The 19,494-nt window shown below is 40.6% G+C and overlaps 1 protein-coding gene across 1 annotated transcript in view; it reads right to left on the reverse strand.

Annotated features, from left to right (window-relative positions):
• Positions 1-17,645, reverse strand: part of DNAJC1 (DnaJ heat shock protein family (Hsp40) member C1) — a 220,398-nt gene extending 202,753 nt beyond the window's left edge. The window contains exon 1 of the mRNA XM_075552477.1: positions 17,149-17,645. Within this exon, the coding sequence (XP_075408592.1) occupies positions 17,149-17,361 (213 nt within the window). The 5' untranslated portion in view covers positions 17,362-17,645. The remainder of the gene's footprint in view (positions 1-17,148) is intronic.
• Between the last annotated feature and the right edge of the window lie 1,849 nt (positions 17,646-19,494).

Below are 19,494 nucleotides of genomic sequence, written 5' to 3' on the forward strand. Positions count from 1 at the left end.
TATGAAGTAAAACAGAGACTCGTCAAAATGGGAAAAGATATAACCGAGGACCCAGTGCTGGTGTCCTGAGTGAAACAGGATTTACCAGTGGTATTAAAAATTTTAAAATATATATTTTAAAAGCTACAGAGCAAAAAAAAAATTCCTGCTGTACACAGTCTTAACCAAGGAATATGGTGTTGTCCAAATTAATTAGGAGGCCTACCTTCCTGAAGTGATGTTGAGATCTATAGTGGGATAGTGAAATACAGGTTTCCAATGCCGGGAAAGGTCGACTGATCGCAGAGACCTGCAGATGACGTCAGTAGTACGTGGATCCTTGTTTGAGCCCAGTGCCAATAAGAAGTTTTTGAGGTAACCTATTGGCAGTGGAGTTCATTTTATTTCTTTACTGATATGGTATGGGAGTGTCTGATATTTGAGGATACAAGATTATCTATGTAACCTCCACTATGCTGATCTAAAACTATTCTGTATTATCAAAATAATATGCTACGGTAGCTAATGACCTCAGCCTGGGTGTTGCCAACAGGAACACGTTTCCCTGAAAATGCCTGGGAACCTACCGTATATACTTGAGGATAAGCCAACCTGAAAATCATGAAGGCACCTAAATTTACCATAAAAAGTGCATTAAAAATGTGCTGAAAAACTCAGCTTATATACGAGTATATACGTACTCTAGTTTACCTAAAAGCAACCCAATGTTCAGCTGGGGCTGCAACGTGAAAGCAAGAGGATCAGGTGGTGGCTGCACAGCTTCACTGGCCATCTGCTCTTTCCAACTGCTATTATCTAGTCTGTAGGATGACATTTACTGTGTTCTCTGCCTTCAAGCCTCTGTAAAAGGGTCGCCATGAGCCCTATTATCTCAATGGCAGTGAACTTGGGAATGTGATTTAAAATCTAAATCACGGCTTGTGATGAATTAATAAAAAGAAAAAGTTTATATGGGGAATAAAATAATAAAACTTTTTCTGATTAAATACCATCCAAAAGAAGCTCAGGTGGTGCAGTGGTTAAAGTACTCAGCTGCTAACCAATAAATAAGTCGGTAATTGCAACCTACCAGGCACTCCCTGGGAGAAAGCTGTGGGAGGTTGCTTCTATAAAGATCTACAGCCTTGGGAAAACCCCAATTCAACAGTTCTACTCTTCCATAGAGGTTCGCTGAGTAAACTTGAAGCAATGGATTATGACTCTAAACCTGATTCCCAGTGTTAGACATACTCAGGGAGTGCAACAGAAGACCTATAAGGGGATAAATTAAGTATTGGTAAAGTCTCTTCCAACTTTAGGATCCTATTATCCTTTCTTTAATTTTTGCTTGTCTGTTTTTCTATACCAGGTCTATTAAAAACAACAACAGCTAGGAGTAAGAATTATCAGTGTAAAGATCTATTACTTCTTCCCCTCAGCAAATTAGGAAATTACAAAGTAAGTCAAAGGTATACCAATCAGCAGTGAATCCCTCTAAGAAAAGTAACTAATTCACTGAGAGCTCTGTAGAAGCTTAGCAGTGGCTAGTCAAAAAGGGTGGGTGTGGAATCCCTGGTTGGTATTCACAAAACTCCAACAGACACATGTAGAACTGTATGTGGGAGTCTTTTTAAAAAATAATTTGATTGAAAATTTTATAATAATCAAAACACATGACAGCAGAGATTATAGTGACCATTTCATAGCTGGCAATACATATGATGGATGAGTAAATAAGAACAGGCAATTACATAATTACAAGCAGAAACAATGCGGGGGGTGGGGGAATGTTCAAAGCCACATTAAATACCTCATCTATAAGTGAATACATAACATTAAAAAATTATAAAATATAATAAGTACATCAGCAAAGGTAAGTGACCAAATTGAATAAACTGATTACCTTTAAAAAACCATAACGGACAGGCCTAATGCAGTAGCTTTTATTGGCCAAAGAAAAGACAGGACAAAATACAGTGTACAGCTAAACAAGAACATGATATCTAGTACAACTGGAGCAACTTTAAAACAACAAAAAAAACCACTGGGTTAAAATATCAATTGCAAAAACTTTGCAAACTACCAATGGAACCCTGGTGGCACTTTTTGGCACGCGCTGCACGGTTAACCATAAGGTCAGTAGTTCAAATGCCACCGGAGAAAGACGAGACTCTCTACTCCTGTAAAGACGCACAGCCTCAGAAACCTTACATTTCAGGTTCACCATACAAAATTGACTCATGGATGCTTTTTGTTTTGCTTTGGGTAAGTCCCTGACAAAAAAAGAGAAAGTAGTGATTTCATCAGAAAATATTTAGATCTAACTATGCAACACAGAACTGTCTCTAGGGTTGTGTTACATTTGAGTACTCCAAATGTGCCAGTACAACTAACAAGCTATATTTTTAATTTGAGTTACCTAGCATTCGTTTATCATTGGATTTTAAAAATCTGATACCCAAATTCCCTTAATGGAAAACATTTAAGTATGTCTGGAACAACAGGAGTATTGACAATCCAAGTTCTGACTATATACTTTATGAAATCTAAATATATATCAAGTATTTTCAATCTAAATCTAGCATTCAAATGGACATGTGATAAGACATGTAACTGGAAAAAACAAAAGATTTTGATGATTTAGTACAAAAAAATGTAAAATGTCTTTTAACTTAATTCTTTTAACTTAATTATACTCTGTAATGTTTTATTTTTCATTAAATAAAATGTTATCACAATTAATTGCAATAGCTTCTTCTTTATGGAATATGGCTCCTAGAAAATCTAATACATATGAACTATGGTTTGCATTCTGCCTCTATTGCACAGTACTTCTCTGAGAGATCAAGGGCTGGACAGTCTGTCGTCTGTCAAAAACCTGAAATAGCCGCCAGTCAAGATTTGTAAGTAAAATATTATCTTCTCGTCATGTCACAAAGTGTTATTTTAAGCTACTGAGAATTTATGTATTCATATATTTTTTAATTATTTGCATCCTTTTCCTATGAAAGATCCTGACAGCTCATTAAAGTACTCCTCCCACTTACTGTAAATGATGCTGAAGTTTAAAGATCATTCCCACCATCAGGGAATAAGAATCAAGTATCCAAAATGCACAAATTCATCCGCTTTCTTGATTGCTGTGGTCCCCTCGCCAATCTATCAAATAATATTTTTGCTTCTGTGAGTGCTAAATGATTTTCAGTGTAACACAATTTTTATCAAGTGCAACAAGTCTATTTTTATAGGATAATTAAACAAGGGCCTTTAAACAGTTTATAGAAAAATGCAATTCAATGATAATGGAAGAGGCTGTGTGTGCATGTGTGTTCATAATTTTTCCACTGGAAGAAAACAGAACTGCACATCTTACTAGTGCTTTCCCAACCTCTTTCATACCTAGGAATTTTACAGAAAAGTCTATTTGTAAAACCCTAAGACAAAAAAAGAAGGGAAAAAACCCCATGTCAAAACCACCATTGTCAGCAAGCTGGTTTTGGCTCATCATGCCCTGTAAGACAGAGGGCTCCAAGGCGGTAATCTCTAGGGAAACAGAGTGCAAGAAGCTGCCGCTCCATGTTTTATTTTCGTTTATGCCTACAGTTGTGAAAATACAACTCTTCCACAACTTTACTGGCAATATCCTAAGAAGACCACAAGATGGAGATATTACTCTATTTCCTTTTATATTTGTATTTATGCATTTTTCTATGAATATTTTCCTTTCTGTGTGTACTCTGTTTATTCCCTTGTTATTTTTAGATACACTAACATTTATTCTGGTTAGTCTACCACTCTGTTTTAACAAGCCTTACCAAAGAAATATTATATAATGAATACTCTTATCCGTGTTCTTAATATTAACTAAATAATTGGATTATCTTTTTCTGGCTCAAGAATTTTCTAAAATTAAGATAATTTTATTTATATTATATTTTTCTAACATAGATCAAAAGATGTCTAATAAAAATTTTGTTAATTAAGTACAGAGGAGTCTTTACTTGAAAACATTGTTATAAGGCAACATATTTTAGTTCATGTTGCAATCACTCAAAACATCTCTGAAATTCTTCTTTGGAAACAGTCTTCAGAGGCAATTTATGAATCTTACAGGAACATTTAGACTCAGATAGCATTATCAACACAAATTATATTTAATCTGAAGTATGCTAGTCCAATTTAGCCACCAAATTTAGTCCAAGTAACAATTAACTGGGGCTAAACCCCTCATACATACATAGATATTTCAATATTTTGGTAAATCTAATTAATTACTGTGGCAATTAGATTTTATGTCAACTTGTGTCAGGATGAAAGTGTAGGGGTGGAGTCCACCCTATCAACCAAGTCACAGCCTGATGATGCTTCCTTGGCGGTGGGCCTTCTGATAAGGGAGACAGTGGGCACCTAGCACTCAAGCTCTCTCCTCTTCTCTCTGTCTCTCCCTTCGCATTCCTTGTTTGCTTGGATTCTGTCTGCTCCAGGGGTGCCCTCAGATGGGGCACTGGACAATGGGAGCTGTTGGCGCCCTGTGATGTTCCCTCTGATCTTAGATCCAGTGACTGCTCTCCTGTTTCCGCTCCGCCTCACCTTCCTGTGAGTGTGAAGAAGGCTCCAGCTAGCACTGGACCCAAAGACTTGAGGTGGACTGCCATGGACTTGAGCTGGATTGGGCTGGGATGCCTTCTTGATATAAAATTACTTCCTGGTATAGTTAGCTCATAAAAATATATGAATGTCACTGGTTTTGTTTTTCAGTCTAGACAAATAGGCTAACATAATCACCAACTATTAATACCATGTAAAGTCAGAAAAGAATCTAAGTACTAACTTTTTATCTGCTTTTATTTGTCAACTACAAGGATGGTAATTTAAAATAACTGCTAAAAAGATTTGCTTTTTTTTTTTAAATCCACAAAGGCAGGCATTATTGATAGTACATAAATTAAATGGCCATGGAATAGTTTCCTAGACCTGCTCAATTTTAATGGTATAAATACAGTTTTTAAGGACAGGGTAGACAATAAGTCTCTTCCCTCCTTAGCAGGCCTGTACATGGATCCCAAGGTTTTCCAATACACTGTTTGGACCTTCCTGGTCTATGACAATGATCTTCTTTTTGGTCTTAATTCATTTTGACTACTGCTCACTACACAAGGTGTAATGAGATCTCGTGCTTTTTAAAAGTATGTACCACTTATAAACAGGCAATAGATGCATTCTGGAATTTGTTTAACTAAGGAAATTAGTCCCTTTACAAGTCCAGTGTTTGCTCTCAGCAGCATTTTAATGTTGCATCATTTACATTTTCATTCTGATGTTTCTATTATTATATGCCCTTTATTTAATTCTTGATTTTAGATTCTTAGCTTAAATATTTAACAACTCAAAGTTTATTACTTGGCGGCATATAGTTTAAAGAAAGCTTTATGCCTACTGCCACTAGCAAACAAAAGTCACCCATCTAATAATGAAATACGCTGTTGGCTACATCTTCTTGCTAACTAAAATGTGGACTGTGGCATGTCCTCCTTTTGCAGAATGGCTGAGTTCACATGAGATATTTGAGTGCTGGATGATGGATGGTGGTCAGAGACATACTGAATAAGCGAATTAATTCTACCCTTTTTAAAGTTAGCATTAAGGAGAATGGGGAATGAAACACAGTAGATTACATTTCTACTTAAGTCTTTGTGACACTCAGATGTCACTTCATATTTGTAAATATGATGAGATTCCAAAGGTTCATGGAAAAGTTCCATTACCTTTTCATTCTATTTTTCATAGACTTTTTGAAGTCCCTTCATATATATAACTTCTGAAAAGTCCAAATATTGAGCTCATAAAATGTAATTCTGTGATGTTTCTTATAGCACAGTTATTGTCTTTGTAAAGGGCCCACTTTTCACACATAAATTTTTTATTAAAATAAAGGAGGGTTTTTCCCCCAGTTTTATTGGCATATAATTCACATATTCTAACAATTCAGTAGTGCAATCACATCAAGATTTTGTACAATCATCACCTCAATTTTTAGAATATGTTCTTTATTCTTGTACTCATTATTAGCTATTAGCTCTCTATTTACCCTTAACCTCTCCTGCCATGCCCATAAAAAAACATTAATCCATTAATCTCTAGATTTACCTAACCTAGGCTCCATATACAGAAAAATAGTATAAAACTACCCCCCAAAATAGCAACAACAAAACAGACAAAAACCTCAATCAAAAAGTGGAAAATATGGACCAAGGGTGTGAGTGGTGATACTGGGAGGGTAGAGGGTGAGTGGGTTGGAAAGAGGGAACCGATTACAAGGATCCACATGTGACCTCCTCCCTGGGGGACAGACAACAGAAAAGGGGGTGAAGGGAGACGTGAGACAGGGAAAGACATGACAAATAATTAATTAATTAATTATCCAGGGCTCATGAGGGAGGGGGGAGCGGGGAGGGAGGGGGAAAAAAAGAGGACCTGATGCAAAGGGCTTAGGTGAAGAGCAAATGCTTAGAAAATGATTAGGGCAAAGAATGTATAGATGTGCTTTACACAATTGATATATGTATGGATTGTGATAAGAGTTGTAGGAAGTCCCTAATAAAATGTTTTATAAATAAATAAAAGAAATTCCATATGAACATGAAAAAACTAGAACAAATTTAAATGGATCATAAAGTAGATCAAATGAGAGGGTGCTGAATTTTTTTAAGATCATTTTATTGGAGACTCTTACAACTCTTGTTACAATCTATACATAGGTTGCATCGAGCATGTTTGTACATATGCTGTTTTCATTCTTTTTAAAATATTTACTTTCTAGTGAGTCCTTGGTATCAGCTCCTCCTGAAACAACTGACTTTGCAAAAGATTCTGCATGTTAGCAAAGTTACTCACATGCCTGGCCCATGGTTAGAGTGGATTCACCAGGGGCTTAATCCATATGCATTTCCCTTTCATTTTTTTTAAAAAACGGAAACAGCTTTAAAATTGGTCAAAAGGAAGATCAAATGATAAGCTATTACATATTGACCTATGTGTGGCATAATTGCCTACGCTCTCTGTCTGATAACACATCACTCAACTATGATCAGAGGAGACTCACCAGAACCCATGTGTGGACCCTGCAAATGGATTCTGGGCTTCCACTGACATCCAAAGCCTTCTGCAAACCAGGTGTTCACAATTTAAGCTCTGATGCTATTCCTTCCTTAAAATAAAGGTTTTCACAGAAGGGTAGCAAGAAAGGAACGAGTCAGCCATGAGTGCGGTTTAGCACAACATTCCTCTAGTTCTTTAATGCATCCTCCCCTCCCCCACATCCCTACCCAGTTCTATCATGACCAAGTTCTACCTTACAAATCCAACTAGACTGGAGCATGTACATTGGTATAGATAAGAGCCCTGGACACACAGAATCCAAGAAAGATAAATCCCTCAAGTACAGAAACGGGAATAGTGATACCATGAGGGTAAGGGAAGGTAGGGGGAGAAGGGGAAAACTGATCACAATGAGAGACACCAACCCTCCCCCGCCACCGAGGGATGAACAGCAGAAACATGGGTGAAAAGTGATAGAGGGCAATGTAAGATATAAAAATAACAAGAATTTATCATTTATTAAGGGTTCACAAGGGTAGCACGTGTGGGGGGGGGGTGGCGGGAGCTGATACCACGGGCTCAAGTAAAAAGAAAATGCTTTGAAAATGATGATGGCAACATATGCACAAAGTGATTGATAAAATTGATGTATGGATTGTTATAAGAGCTGTAAAAGGCCCCAATAAGGTGATAAAAAATTAATAAAGGAGGTTTTTCACACACACGCGCGTGTACACACACACACACAATCACTATAGCTTCATTAGAAAATTTATCTAGGGTCCTGCATCCCCAAAGAAAGTTTCTCTTTTCACGGCAACATTTTTCCTTTTCCTTCCATTTCTGCCTAACTCTATCTTAAGTAAGGCTTGGGGGTGGTGCTTAATTAGGAAGAGTTAATTGGTAGACCAGATAACGCCCAACTGAGAAAATGGTTCCTAACACCAGAAAGTAACAATTTATGGAACAAATAATTCATAGATAGAAAGGTATTAATAAAGGCTTAATATATACTAGACATTTTACCAAATTATTTGTATTGGTGTACTTACAACTGCCCCACAAGTTCTCCTGTCAGCAATCACCAAATCAAGGAAGGTTCTGATCCAGGTACAACCTACTACCCTCCCTTTCAGTCCAGATTCTGCGTAAAACTTAGCGTTATTAACTCTACCACACTATGGCACTCTCTGGGTAAAACGATGGCCTATTTAAGACTTTGGAATCATTACAATACAAAATCCAATTCCACTTTCCCAGCTCAGCTTAGCCTATATCTGAGTAATAAAAGACACCCCCCTGAGCGGGGAAAAACACAAAAATATTCTAAGGGTCTCTCATGATAAATGTAATGAAAAAACTCAAAATATCATTAAAGGAGGAAAAACAACTTCAAGAGAATTTCTATACCATTACTTCTGGATACTCGGCAACACAATTTTCAAAATACAAGGGGGTGTATACACACACACACACAATCAGAAACAAAGCTCTGCTAAGAAGCATTCTCATAGTACACATTTTTCCCGCTAGGCAAGCAAGCATCCAGCAACTCGCTCTGAAGTTAGTGCACCCAGTAGCATGCCTGGGAAGGTTCTCTCTGGTCACAGTGAACTTTTTCGTAAAAGCAGTTTCTCTTGAACCTCATTTTCTGGGATATCTGATTTCAGAGAACAGTATGCAGCTGTGAAATTCTATTTCCTGCTAAGGAAAAATGCCACAGAAACTATTGTGATATTGAACACAGCTTAAAAGAACAGCACTATGGGGGAAATCTCAAGTATGTGAGTGGTTTTTTCATTTCAAAAAAGGTGAAATGTCAATTAATGACAAACTTCATTATGACCATCCATCAACTTCCCGAACGGACAAAAACGTCCACAAATTTCATGCACTTGTGCTCAAAGACCGATGAAAGACCATTGAGATGAGACTGTTATCTGGACTACGTTGGATCTTGGTTCAGTGAATTGTAACAGAAGATTTGGAAATGAGAAGGGTCACTGCAAAAACCCCAGAATTATTTTTCAAAGCTATGTGTTTAGATTTTTGCAAAACATCCATACCACATTCTAAGTATTCTCCATTATACTTAAAACATTTGTCAAATCTGCGATTCCATTCTTGGAAACATTTTTCCAACTCATGTTTGGATGACTGACAGCACATCCCTCCTTTTTTCCTTCACATCTACTAAGTCATCAAATTGCTGTCCTTTCATGTCCCTCTTCAATCGTGGAAACAAAAAGAAGTCACACAGAGTGAGGTCAGATGAGTAAGGTGCATGGGGCACAAGAGGCATGCTGTTTTTTACCAAAAACTAACACACTAAGATGACTGCATGAGCAGGTACATTGTCATGGTGGCAAAACCAGTCCCCTTTCTGCCACAAATCAGGCCTTTTTAGTTGCACACTGCTATGCAATCTTTTCAGAACCCCTAAAACAGTGGTTCACAACCTTCCTAAGGCTGCGATCCTTTAATACAGTTCCTCATGTTGTGGTGACCCTCAACCATAAAATTATTTTCATTGCTACTTCATAACTGTAATTTTGATATTGTTATGAATCATAATGTAAATATCTGATATGCAGGATGTATTTTCATTGTTACAAACTGAACATAATTAAAGCATAGTGATTAATCACAAAACAATATTTAATTATATATGGTGAAATATTTATGTGTTTTCTGATGGTCTTATGAGTTCCCTGTGAAAAGGTTTGACCCCCAAAGGTATAGTGAACCACAGGTTGAGAACCACTGCTCCAAAGCTTGATTAACAGTCTTACCTGGTGGAACAAACTCCGAGGGCACTATCCTCCTTACATTAAAAATAAATAAATAAATAGATAGAAAAAGAAAGAAAAGAGCATCCTCTTGATCTCTGATTTCACTTGCTGAGCTTTTTTAGGTGAGGTGACAATGCCGTCTCCCACTGGTTTCATTAGTTTGTTTATGGGGTCCTAAGAATAGCACTGTATCTCATCACCAGTAATGACCTTAGGGAAAAAAATCTGGGTTGCTTCCTAGCTGATGGTGCCTGGCTATCAAAAGATATAGCATCTGGGGTCTTAGTGGCTTAAAGTTAAACAAGCGGCCATCTATCAGAGAAGCAACAAGCCCATATAGAAGAAGCACACCAATCTGTGTGATCATGAAGTGTCAACAGAATCAGGTAACAGGCACCAGATCCAAAATAAGATAAAACAAAAAAACGTATTATTGACAATGTAGGTTGGAGCAGAGACCCAAAACCCATTTGTAGACAATAGAACACTCCTCACAGGAGGGTCACTAGGAAGGGATGAGCCAACCAGGTCACAGTAAGGCACCCATGAAACACAATATTCCTCTGCTTCTTTGAGGCTTCCTCACCCCCCAATATCATGATTCCAGTCCTGCCTTCCACTTCAGGCCAGACCAGAGCATGTGCACTGGAAGAGTACATGACACACGGAATCCAGGTCAGATAAACCCCTCAGGAACAGAAATGGGAGTAGCAATTCCAGGAGGGTAGGGGAAAGGTGGGGGTAGGAGGAGAGGAAGGGGGAACCAATCACTATGATCCACACATAACACATACCCCCGGGGGAAGGGGAGTAAACACCAGAAACACGGGTAAAAGGAGACAGAGGTTGGTGCAAAATATAAAAATAATTTATAATTTAACCAGGGGTCACAAAAGTGGGGAGGTAGGGTAGGGAAAAAAGAAGAGCTGATACTAAGGACTCAAATAAAAAGCAAATGTTTAGGAGATGATGACAAGATGTGTACCAATAAATATGCTTGATATAATTGAAGTATGGAATGTTATAAGATATATTTAAATGGTTATAAATTTAAAATTTTAAAAAGATGTAAGAGATGGGCCAGGAGGATCAGCAATGTTGTTTTGTTTTTAGGAAGCCAACTCTCCTAAAGAGGCTGCTATTATTCTGTGTACATTTATACATTTTATACATTAAGACTGAGAGAGCTTAAAATGTTTATTCTGATAAAAAATTAAAATAATCTTTTATAAGCATGTATTAATTTCTTTCTTCTTTTATTAATTTCTTTAATTAGTTCATTTCTTCTGTTAACCTATTTTCCACTTTCATTTGACTATAAGGATGAAGACATAAGCAAACTATAAGAAGGGGAAGCACAGTTTCTGGTTATATTAGTTAGAGTTAATGCCAACGTCATCATAAGTCCCCCACCTAAACCACTGTCATTAAATTAATTCTGACCTGGAGATTTATGAGAGCCTAGCTTGTCACAATTTTAATTCAAAGATTTTTAAGTGGATGTGAAGCACTTACTATTGACTAGAATGTTGTACAAAATATAAGCCATGGCTCCCAAAGCCATAAAAAACAAAACAGATTTGTCATTGACCCACAAGAAATGTTAGTATCTAATGATTTATTAAGTAAAATAGAAATATTGCAATGGGGACCTGCAGCTGAAACGTATTTCTTTTTCTTTTTGCTGAAAGTTATTGCAACGAAACATTTTTCCCCCTGCATCTACCAACTTATCACCTTTGAAATCATGTAATGTTAAACTGGAACTCTGTTTATGGTTTTTTTACTCAATAAATATTGAATGCCTTCTATGTGCCTAAATAAGAAGTAAATAAATAAGAAAGGTATCACCTTTCCTGAAAATGAGCCAAACTCATCTGCCCAAGGTGATAATGCCAGGAAGTGGCCTGGTCCAAGTTTCAAAATCATTGATTACACCCTTTTTGGCATTGTGAGTAACCAAGCTAACTATCTTAGATCTAGCAGATAAGGACACAACAAAGGTTACTAGGTTCTATGTCATATGGAACTTTGTATATTAATTGCCTCCAATATTTACTTGTCCTCTCCTGAACCCAATCTAGCCAGCCTACTGATCACACACCACCATTGAAACAGCAGTTGCTACTAGTGTCGTCAATAACCTCCATGCTTGAATCCAATAGGCAATTCTCAGAACTCAACTGCCTTGAATTATCGTCAGTACATACCCCCAATTTCTTATCTCTTTTTTTGGTTAACTTTTAAAATCATTTTACCCAATTTCTTATCTTTGAAATTACGTTCTGCGCTTACCTTGAAGGAGACCACCCTGTCTTACTTTACCTTTAACTTTACTGGCTGCTCCTCCTCTATTTCCTTTGTTGGTCCTTCCTCACCTCCTGACTCTTAACAGTGTGGCACCCCCAGGGGTTACTGGGTCCAGATCCCTCTCTTGTTTTTTTACACTGACTGCTTTGGTGAATTCATCCAGTTTTGTGGCTTCAAATTTTGTGAAGTTCAAAATTTGCCAAGAACTACCAAATTAATTTCTACAGCTCAAATCTTTCTCCTTTATCCTTAAAATCCCAGCTTAAGATAACTTTCAATTTGTTAGCTCCACTAGGATGTTTAATCAAATCCAAAACTCACTGTCATCAATTCCATGGTGACCTTATCAGGACAGGGTAGAACTGCCCCTGTGGGTTTCTGAGACTGTCACTCTTGGTGGGAGTAGAAGGCCCAATCTTCCTCCGGCGGAGCACCTGGTAGTTTCTAACTGCAGACCTTGAGGATTGCAGCCCAACGGATAACACGAAGCCCCCAAGGGGATGGTCAACAGACCCTCCAAAATGGTCTGCAACACCCAGATTCAAATTTCTGATTTCTCTCCTACCAAGCCGGCTCCAATCCCATGCTCCCCTATGGAATTCAGTTGCAACTACACTCTTCCAGTTACTGAGGCTGAAATCTTCGATATGCTCAATTCTATTGCTCTCATATCCCATGTTCAAAGCATTATTAAGATTTTGCCATCTTTATATTTAAATTAAATCCAGAGTGGGATGACTTTTATACCACCCCCACTGCTACCACCCAAGTCCAAGTAGCTCACTAATAAATGGCTTACAGGCCATCCTCAGGGTACAACAAAGGAATCATTTTGAAATTTAAATCAAATCATGCCCCTCTTCTGTTCAAATGCCAGCATACCTCAGGCCCCCCTCCCAACTTGCTTATAAACAAAAGCCAAAATCTTAGCAATAGCCTAGAAAACCCCATAATAACGGTGCCTGACCTTAGAACTTGGATCTCACCTCTGACCACTGTCCCTCGCATGCACTCTGCTAGGAAGCTGCAGCTTTCTAGACCTTTGTACTTGGTATCTGCTGGTCTTTCAATGCCCTTCCCCCAGTTATCCACATGGCTTGCTTCCTTTCTTTTCCTTCCTTCCTTCCCAGGCCTTTTCCAATTATCTGAACTTTATCTTTACTTGCTTGGTTGCCTGCCACCTTTTTGCCCCTATTAACATATAAGTTTCATGAGGCTAGAGGCTTTGTTTTATAAACTAGCCAACTCTTGGTGCTTAAATCTAGTACACATCGAATAAGTCCCTGTTGAATGAACAAATCAAAATGAACTAGTGGATAAAATCAAGTCACCACTTTGAATAGCCTACCTCCTTTGTCTTGGACCCTTATGAACTTGGCCAGACAAGATTGCTTGCTTGGATCTGGCTTGAAAAGAATGCATTAAGAATTTAACCTCTGTACAACCATTTTGGAAAGTGATATATATGGTGCTACCTCCAAAAATTGGGAATACAAACTCTATAGGATCCTGCAATCGCTTTGCTTGGTATATACCACAAATACTCATGCATAAGCAGAGTTTTTCAGCACATTTTTAATGCAGTTTTTGTGGTAAAATTAGTTGCCTCAGCTGATATTCGGGCATATACCTAAAGATGTAAGAAACATAACACAAACACATATACTCTCCTATGTTCGTGGCAGCACTGTGCACAATAGTAGGAAGTTAGAAACTTTGGTACATACACACAATGGAATACCATGCATCACTAAAAAAAACAATGATGAAACCACAAAGCACCTGATGACACGGATGGGCCTGTAGATCATCATGCTGAGTGAAGTGAATCAATAAGAAAGGTCAAATACTGTATGACACGACTGCTAAAACCAGGACAAAGGCTTGACACCAAAAGGAACACACTTCAGAGGTTACAGAGGTAGGGAAGGCAATAGACTAGTGAGCTGGCAGGGGATAACTTGGGTGAAGGGAAGTATGGAGGTTGAGACAAGAGGGAGAAGAGCAACTGGGAAAAGAGAGTACAATATGAAGCTGATGAGTGGTTTGAACTCTTCAAGGTAGAGTTAATGGTTTGAAATACACACCCCAACTCAATTCACAACGGGGGTGGGGGGGGGTGGAGGGTGGAGGAACCTAGCCTCCATGAACAACTCCCTCCTTTGTCAGGTGATCAAAAGATCAGGATGATCCCCAGCTACCATTACTAAGTATTTTTATCAAAGGTTATATGGAGAAATCCTGATCAAAATGGGATTAAAAAGGGAAATACAAGGCATCATTTCAAATTCTCCTGGACTAAGCAGGTTTTTTAGAGCTGTGAAGGCTGGATAAACCCCTGAAACTATGGCACTGAAGCAATCTTTAAACCTTAAACCATAACTACTCCCGGAGGCCTTCTTAAAAACCCAGCAATAGGCTCACTCACTCACTAACTGCCAGTTATGCTGACTCATAGAACCCCCTATGAGTTTCAAAACTGTTTTCAGAAGCAGAAAACCCAGTCTTTCTCCCTCATTGCCGCTGGTGGTTTCAAACTGCCGACCATGTGGATCGCAACCAGATTCCTAACCACTACAACATCAGGACTCCTAGCTTACTCAAACAATGTCAACCTTGAGAATTCCACTGGAAAAAAAAAAGTTTTCTTGGCATATAATTCACAAATCATACAATTTAGGGAGGAAACTTACAAGGTAGTGAGTTGATGTTAGCGGAGGAGGAACTGCTGAGAAAAGGAGGATGGGAACCGCTGCACCACTTGAAAAATGTATGAACAACGTCACTGAGTTGCACATGCAGAAACTGTTGGACTTGGTGTTTTTTGCTGTGCATATTCCCAACAACAACGAAATAGATAAAAAGAATTCAACAGAGGTTGCAACTGTCTCTATCTGGCTCCCTTAAAATGTTCCAAGCAAGTTCAGTTTCAATGTACAGAACTTGTTACAATCAATTTCTCTCCTGAAGAGAAGGTGTTTTCTGGCATATTTTGCAATCTCAACACAGATTAAAACATCCCCCCGCCCCCGGAGAGTTCCCTTCCAATTCTACCTCCACATTGATTCTTCTCAATCATCTACGCTTCATTATTTTCCATTCACTGCACAGACAGTTAGGAGCTCTGGTTTTCCATACTGCCTAATTAACCCTGCAAATTAAATTGCATGAAATTATAAATGGAAAATCTGGGAGAATTTACATGCACGTGTAGATAACATAATCTAATTTTTTTATATAATCTAAATTTTAAACTTCTGTAGGCCCATTTACTTAGATGATTTCATTTTCTGCATTGTATCCAAGGGGCTTAATCATCCATGAAGAAAGCGGCTTCAAGATCTTTGAGTAGGTTATATATAAGACTCAATTGAATTATGGAATTTAATCAATGAAAAATTCTAAACCGCTAAACTCACTGCCATAAAGTCAAAACTGGCTCAAAGTGACCCAATAGGGCAGAGCAGAACTGTTCCTGTGAGGTTCCGGGACTGTTACTCTTCATGGGAGTAGAAAGCAGCTGTTCTCCACAGAGCTGCTAGTGGTGTTGAACTGCTCACCTTGTGGATAACAGAAAGCCCAATATACTAAAGACATTCTTCAAAGTTAGTCTTTAGAATCAGCATTTCACAAATTATTTTTATACATACTGATAATCACTTTCTTTGGAAATAAGGTATATTCTCTGTTTGATCCGGAAATAGCAACAGGTGACAGGTCATAAACACATTTACTACATAATTGTTTGCATGTGGGAATTTAAAATACGAAGTGCTTATATTTTACAACCCTTACAAAAATCAAGATCGTTAAATTCACTGTACCATACAATAGAGCAATTTTATATTCAAAACAGTAGCACGGCCAATACAATATTTGAAAATTAAGTTTCCATTTTGTATAAATTCAATTGTATCATAACATATGGTGGAAAAAATTTACAATTCATATCTAGCCATGAGGAATGTGCTTTTACAGATAACTGTCAATAAATTTAGTGCCATTTTACCCCATAACCATTAGAAATGGAGGAGCCCTGGAAACACAGCGGGTTAAGTTTTGGGCTGCAAACTGCTAGTTAGAGGTTCGACACTAACAGGCAGTGCAAGGGAGAAAGATAAGGCTTTCGACACCTGTAAAGAGTTACAGTTTGGGAAACTCACAAGGGCAGTTCTATCTTCTCTTAAAGGGTCCCTATAAATCGGAATCAAGTGGATGGCAGGGTGTTTGCTTTTTAACTCAATCATATTGGAGGGAATGCTAAAACTTTCACTCCGAAAACCTAAAAAGCAGTGACCTGCCAGCTCTCATTTAACACTCTGCTTCAAAGAGAGACTGTATATCCACTTTTACTCCGGACTCTCAATAGCAAACGCAAAAATTAAAGGAGAGGGAAAGAAAAACAACGACCCGGCCCCTCCAAGTTGAGTTTCTCTTTCGAGTTAAGTGCCTCTGTGGCCCAGAAAGTTGCCAACTGTGGCGTTGAACTCCGGGACCACCCTGGGAGGAGCCGCAAGTGGCTCCCGATTTCCAAACTACTCCACAGCAAGAAGGCTGTCAAGATTACCCCCCAAAAGTGGCGGCACAGGTAGCAGCCAACACGCACTCCTACCTCCCCGGAAAGGACGCGGTTACAATGACCAGAGACCCGTGGAAATAGGAAGGGGGCGATTCCGGGAGGGGCTACCCTTGCCCAGCTCCGGGAAAGCAGGGAAGCGTGAGGAGGAGGTGTGAGGGGATCTGGCCACAACATCCCTCCTTCATCTTCCCACACAGCTGCAGCTTGTCAACGAAACCGGAACTCGAGACGTGGCGAACGGTGGCCAGGCGCTGGGGGGCTCGGCAGGCGAGTGCCTCCCCCCGGGGGTCCTCAGCAGCCGGAACCGAGGATGCCAGCGTCCCGGCGAGCGCGGCGCTCCGGGACGCCCCACCCGCCAGCCTGCACCCCGCGGCGCCCGGCCGCGCTTACCTGCTGCACCCCGAGGAACTGGTAGAAGTTGAGCTGCACCTCCTCCACCAAGTCGAACAACTCCAGGTCCCCGCTCTCCCAGCCGCGCGCCGGGCGCACGGCCGCCGCCAGCAGCAGCAGCAGCAGCACCGGCGGCGGCGGCCGCGGGGACCGCACGAGCCGGAACCGGCGGCGCTGGGGCAGCCGGGCCAGCGCGGGGCAGGGAGCCGTCATCGCTCTGGGCTCGGAAAGGTCACCCGCGGCGCAAAGCCGTCCGCCGAGACCGGGGCCGTGGCGGGCAGCGCGGGCACGGGGACACCGCCTGTCACTCGGGAACACAGTCCGCGGCACCGACGCCGTCCGCCGGGCAGCCGGCCCCAGCCGGGAGGGCCGCGTCGGAGGAGCCGGTGGGCGAGCGGACGAGCGGGCGGCGGCCGGGTCCGCCTGCCCGGGACCCTCACCTCAGGGCCTACCAGACAGCTGGAGAGTCCGCGCCGGCGCGGAGGTGGCCGAGCGGGAGCGGCTTCCCCTGGCCTCAGCCTATCCCAGTCCTGGCTTCCGGTGACGTCACGTCTCCTAGCAACCGGGGAAGAGGGGCCGGGACCGGAAGTAGAGAAAACCGGGCACCCCGGACCGGGGCCTCTGACCGAGGAAGTCTCGCCGCGGATGTGGGGCACGGCGGAGCTGGGCATAGGTTTTGTCGGCGCCGGGCACCAGGAGCGACATCGCGCTTCCACCTGGAGCACCCCACGTGGAGAATCGGTCAGAAAGCGCTACCTTCCGGCTCTGCCCTACGCGTGTACACCTAACCGCGCACTGGAGATCTGGTTGTATTGCTGTGGGCCCCAGTTCCCTACAGTTCATTTTTGTGTCAGCTAAGATGTGTAGGATACACAGGGCTACAGACGCAAGTCTAGGATAGCCTTTTGAGAGGTACACTAGAAATGGAACTTAAACTAAAAAGTTAGACTTTAATTATGAATGAAGAGTTACAGCCATGGGAGGGGCAAAAATGAGGAGCTGATACCAAGGGCTCAAGTAGAAAGCAAATGTTTTGAGAATGAGGATGACAACAAATGTACAAATGTGCGTGACACCATGGGCGGATGTATGGATTGTGATAAGAGTTGTACGACCCCCAATAAAATGGTTTAAAAAATAATTCATAAATTATCAAGGGTTCCTGAGGGAGAGGGTAGCGGGGAGGGAGGGGGAAAATGAGCTGATGCCAGGGGCTTAAGTGGCAAGCAAATGTTTTGAGAATGATGAGGGCAATGAATGTACAGATGTGCTTTACACAATTGATGTCTGTATGGATTGTGATGAGAGTTGTATGAGCCCCTAATAAAACAATTTAAAAATAAATAAGTTACAGGCATAAAGATAAGATCCGCAGCCTGGGATATATTAATCTCGAAGAGCCCAGGTGGCCATAGTAGTTTAGAGCTAGGCTGGGAATGGCGAGGTCTCAGCTCCACAAGTGGTTCTTCTCGAGTACAGCAAGGCACCACATGAAAGGTTACAGGAAAGCCTCCGGGGCACTTCTAGTCTAGACTCCATGCCACAGACGAACCACCCTCAGAAACTCACCAGACGTGTCATTTTTCTAGCTGCTCTTTTAAACAATCATTTTATTAGGAACTTGTACAACTCTTATCACAAGCATCCACTCATCCATTGTGTCAAACACATTTGTTGCCATCATCATTTTCAAAACACTTTATTTCTCCTTGAGCCCTTGATATCAGCTCCTCATATTTTTCTCCTCCCTCCCTCCCTCATGAACCCTTGATAATTTGTAAATTATTATGTTTTCCATGTCTTACACTGACCGCTGTCTCGCTTCACCCACTTTTCTGTTGTCCATTCCCTTGGGAGGGGATTGTAGGTAGATCATTGTAATCAATTCCCCTAACTCGCCGACTTTCCCCTTCCCCTCCTGGTATGGTTACACACTGGGAAGCTAATGAAACCACCAGCCAGCTCTATGGGAGACTGAAGAGGATTTCTATTCCCATAGAGTGACAGTCGTGGAAGCACACAGGGGCAGTTCTAATGTGTCCTAGAGTCGCTATGCGTCAGAACACTCGGTGACGGTGAGCTTGGGAAAAGGAAAAAGGCAAGGAAGACACAATCTTAGGGTGCACTGAGATCTGAGTGATGAAAACTTGGGAAAATATTGTTGGCCCTTGAACAAGGGGGTTAGGGCTGCATACCTTTGTGCAGTCGAAAAATCTTCGTGTGACTTTGGGTCTCCAAAGACTTAACTACTGAAAGCCCATTGTGTTAGTCTGAGTAGACTAGAGAAACAAATTCATAGATACTCGTGTATAGGAAGAGGTTTATATACAGGAACAGTTGAATATT

Source organism: Tenrec ecaudatus, chromosome 6 (genome assembly GCF_050624435.1).
Source record: "Tenrec ecaudatus isolate mTenEca1 chromosome 6, mTenEca1.hap1, whole genome shotgun sequence".
Taxonomy (NCBI): Eukaryota; Metazoa; Chordata; class Mammalia; order Afrosoricida; family Tenrecidae; genus Tenrec; species Tenrec ecaudatus.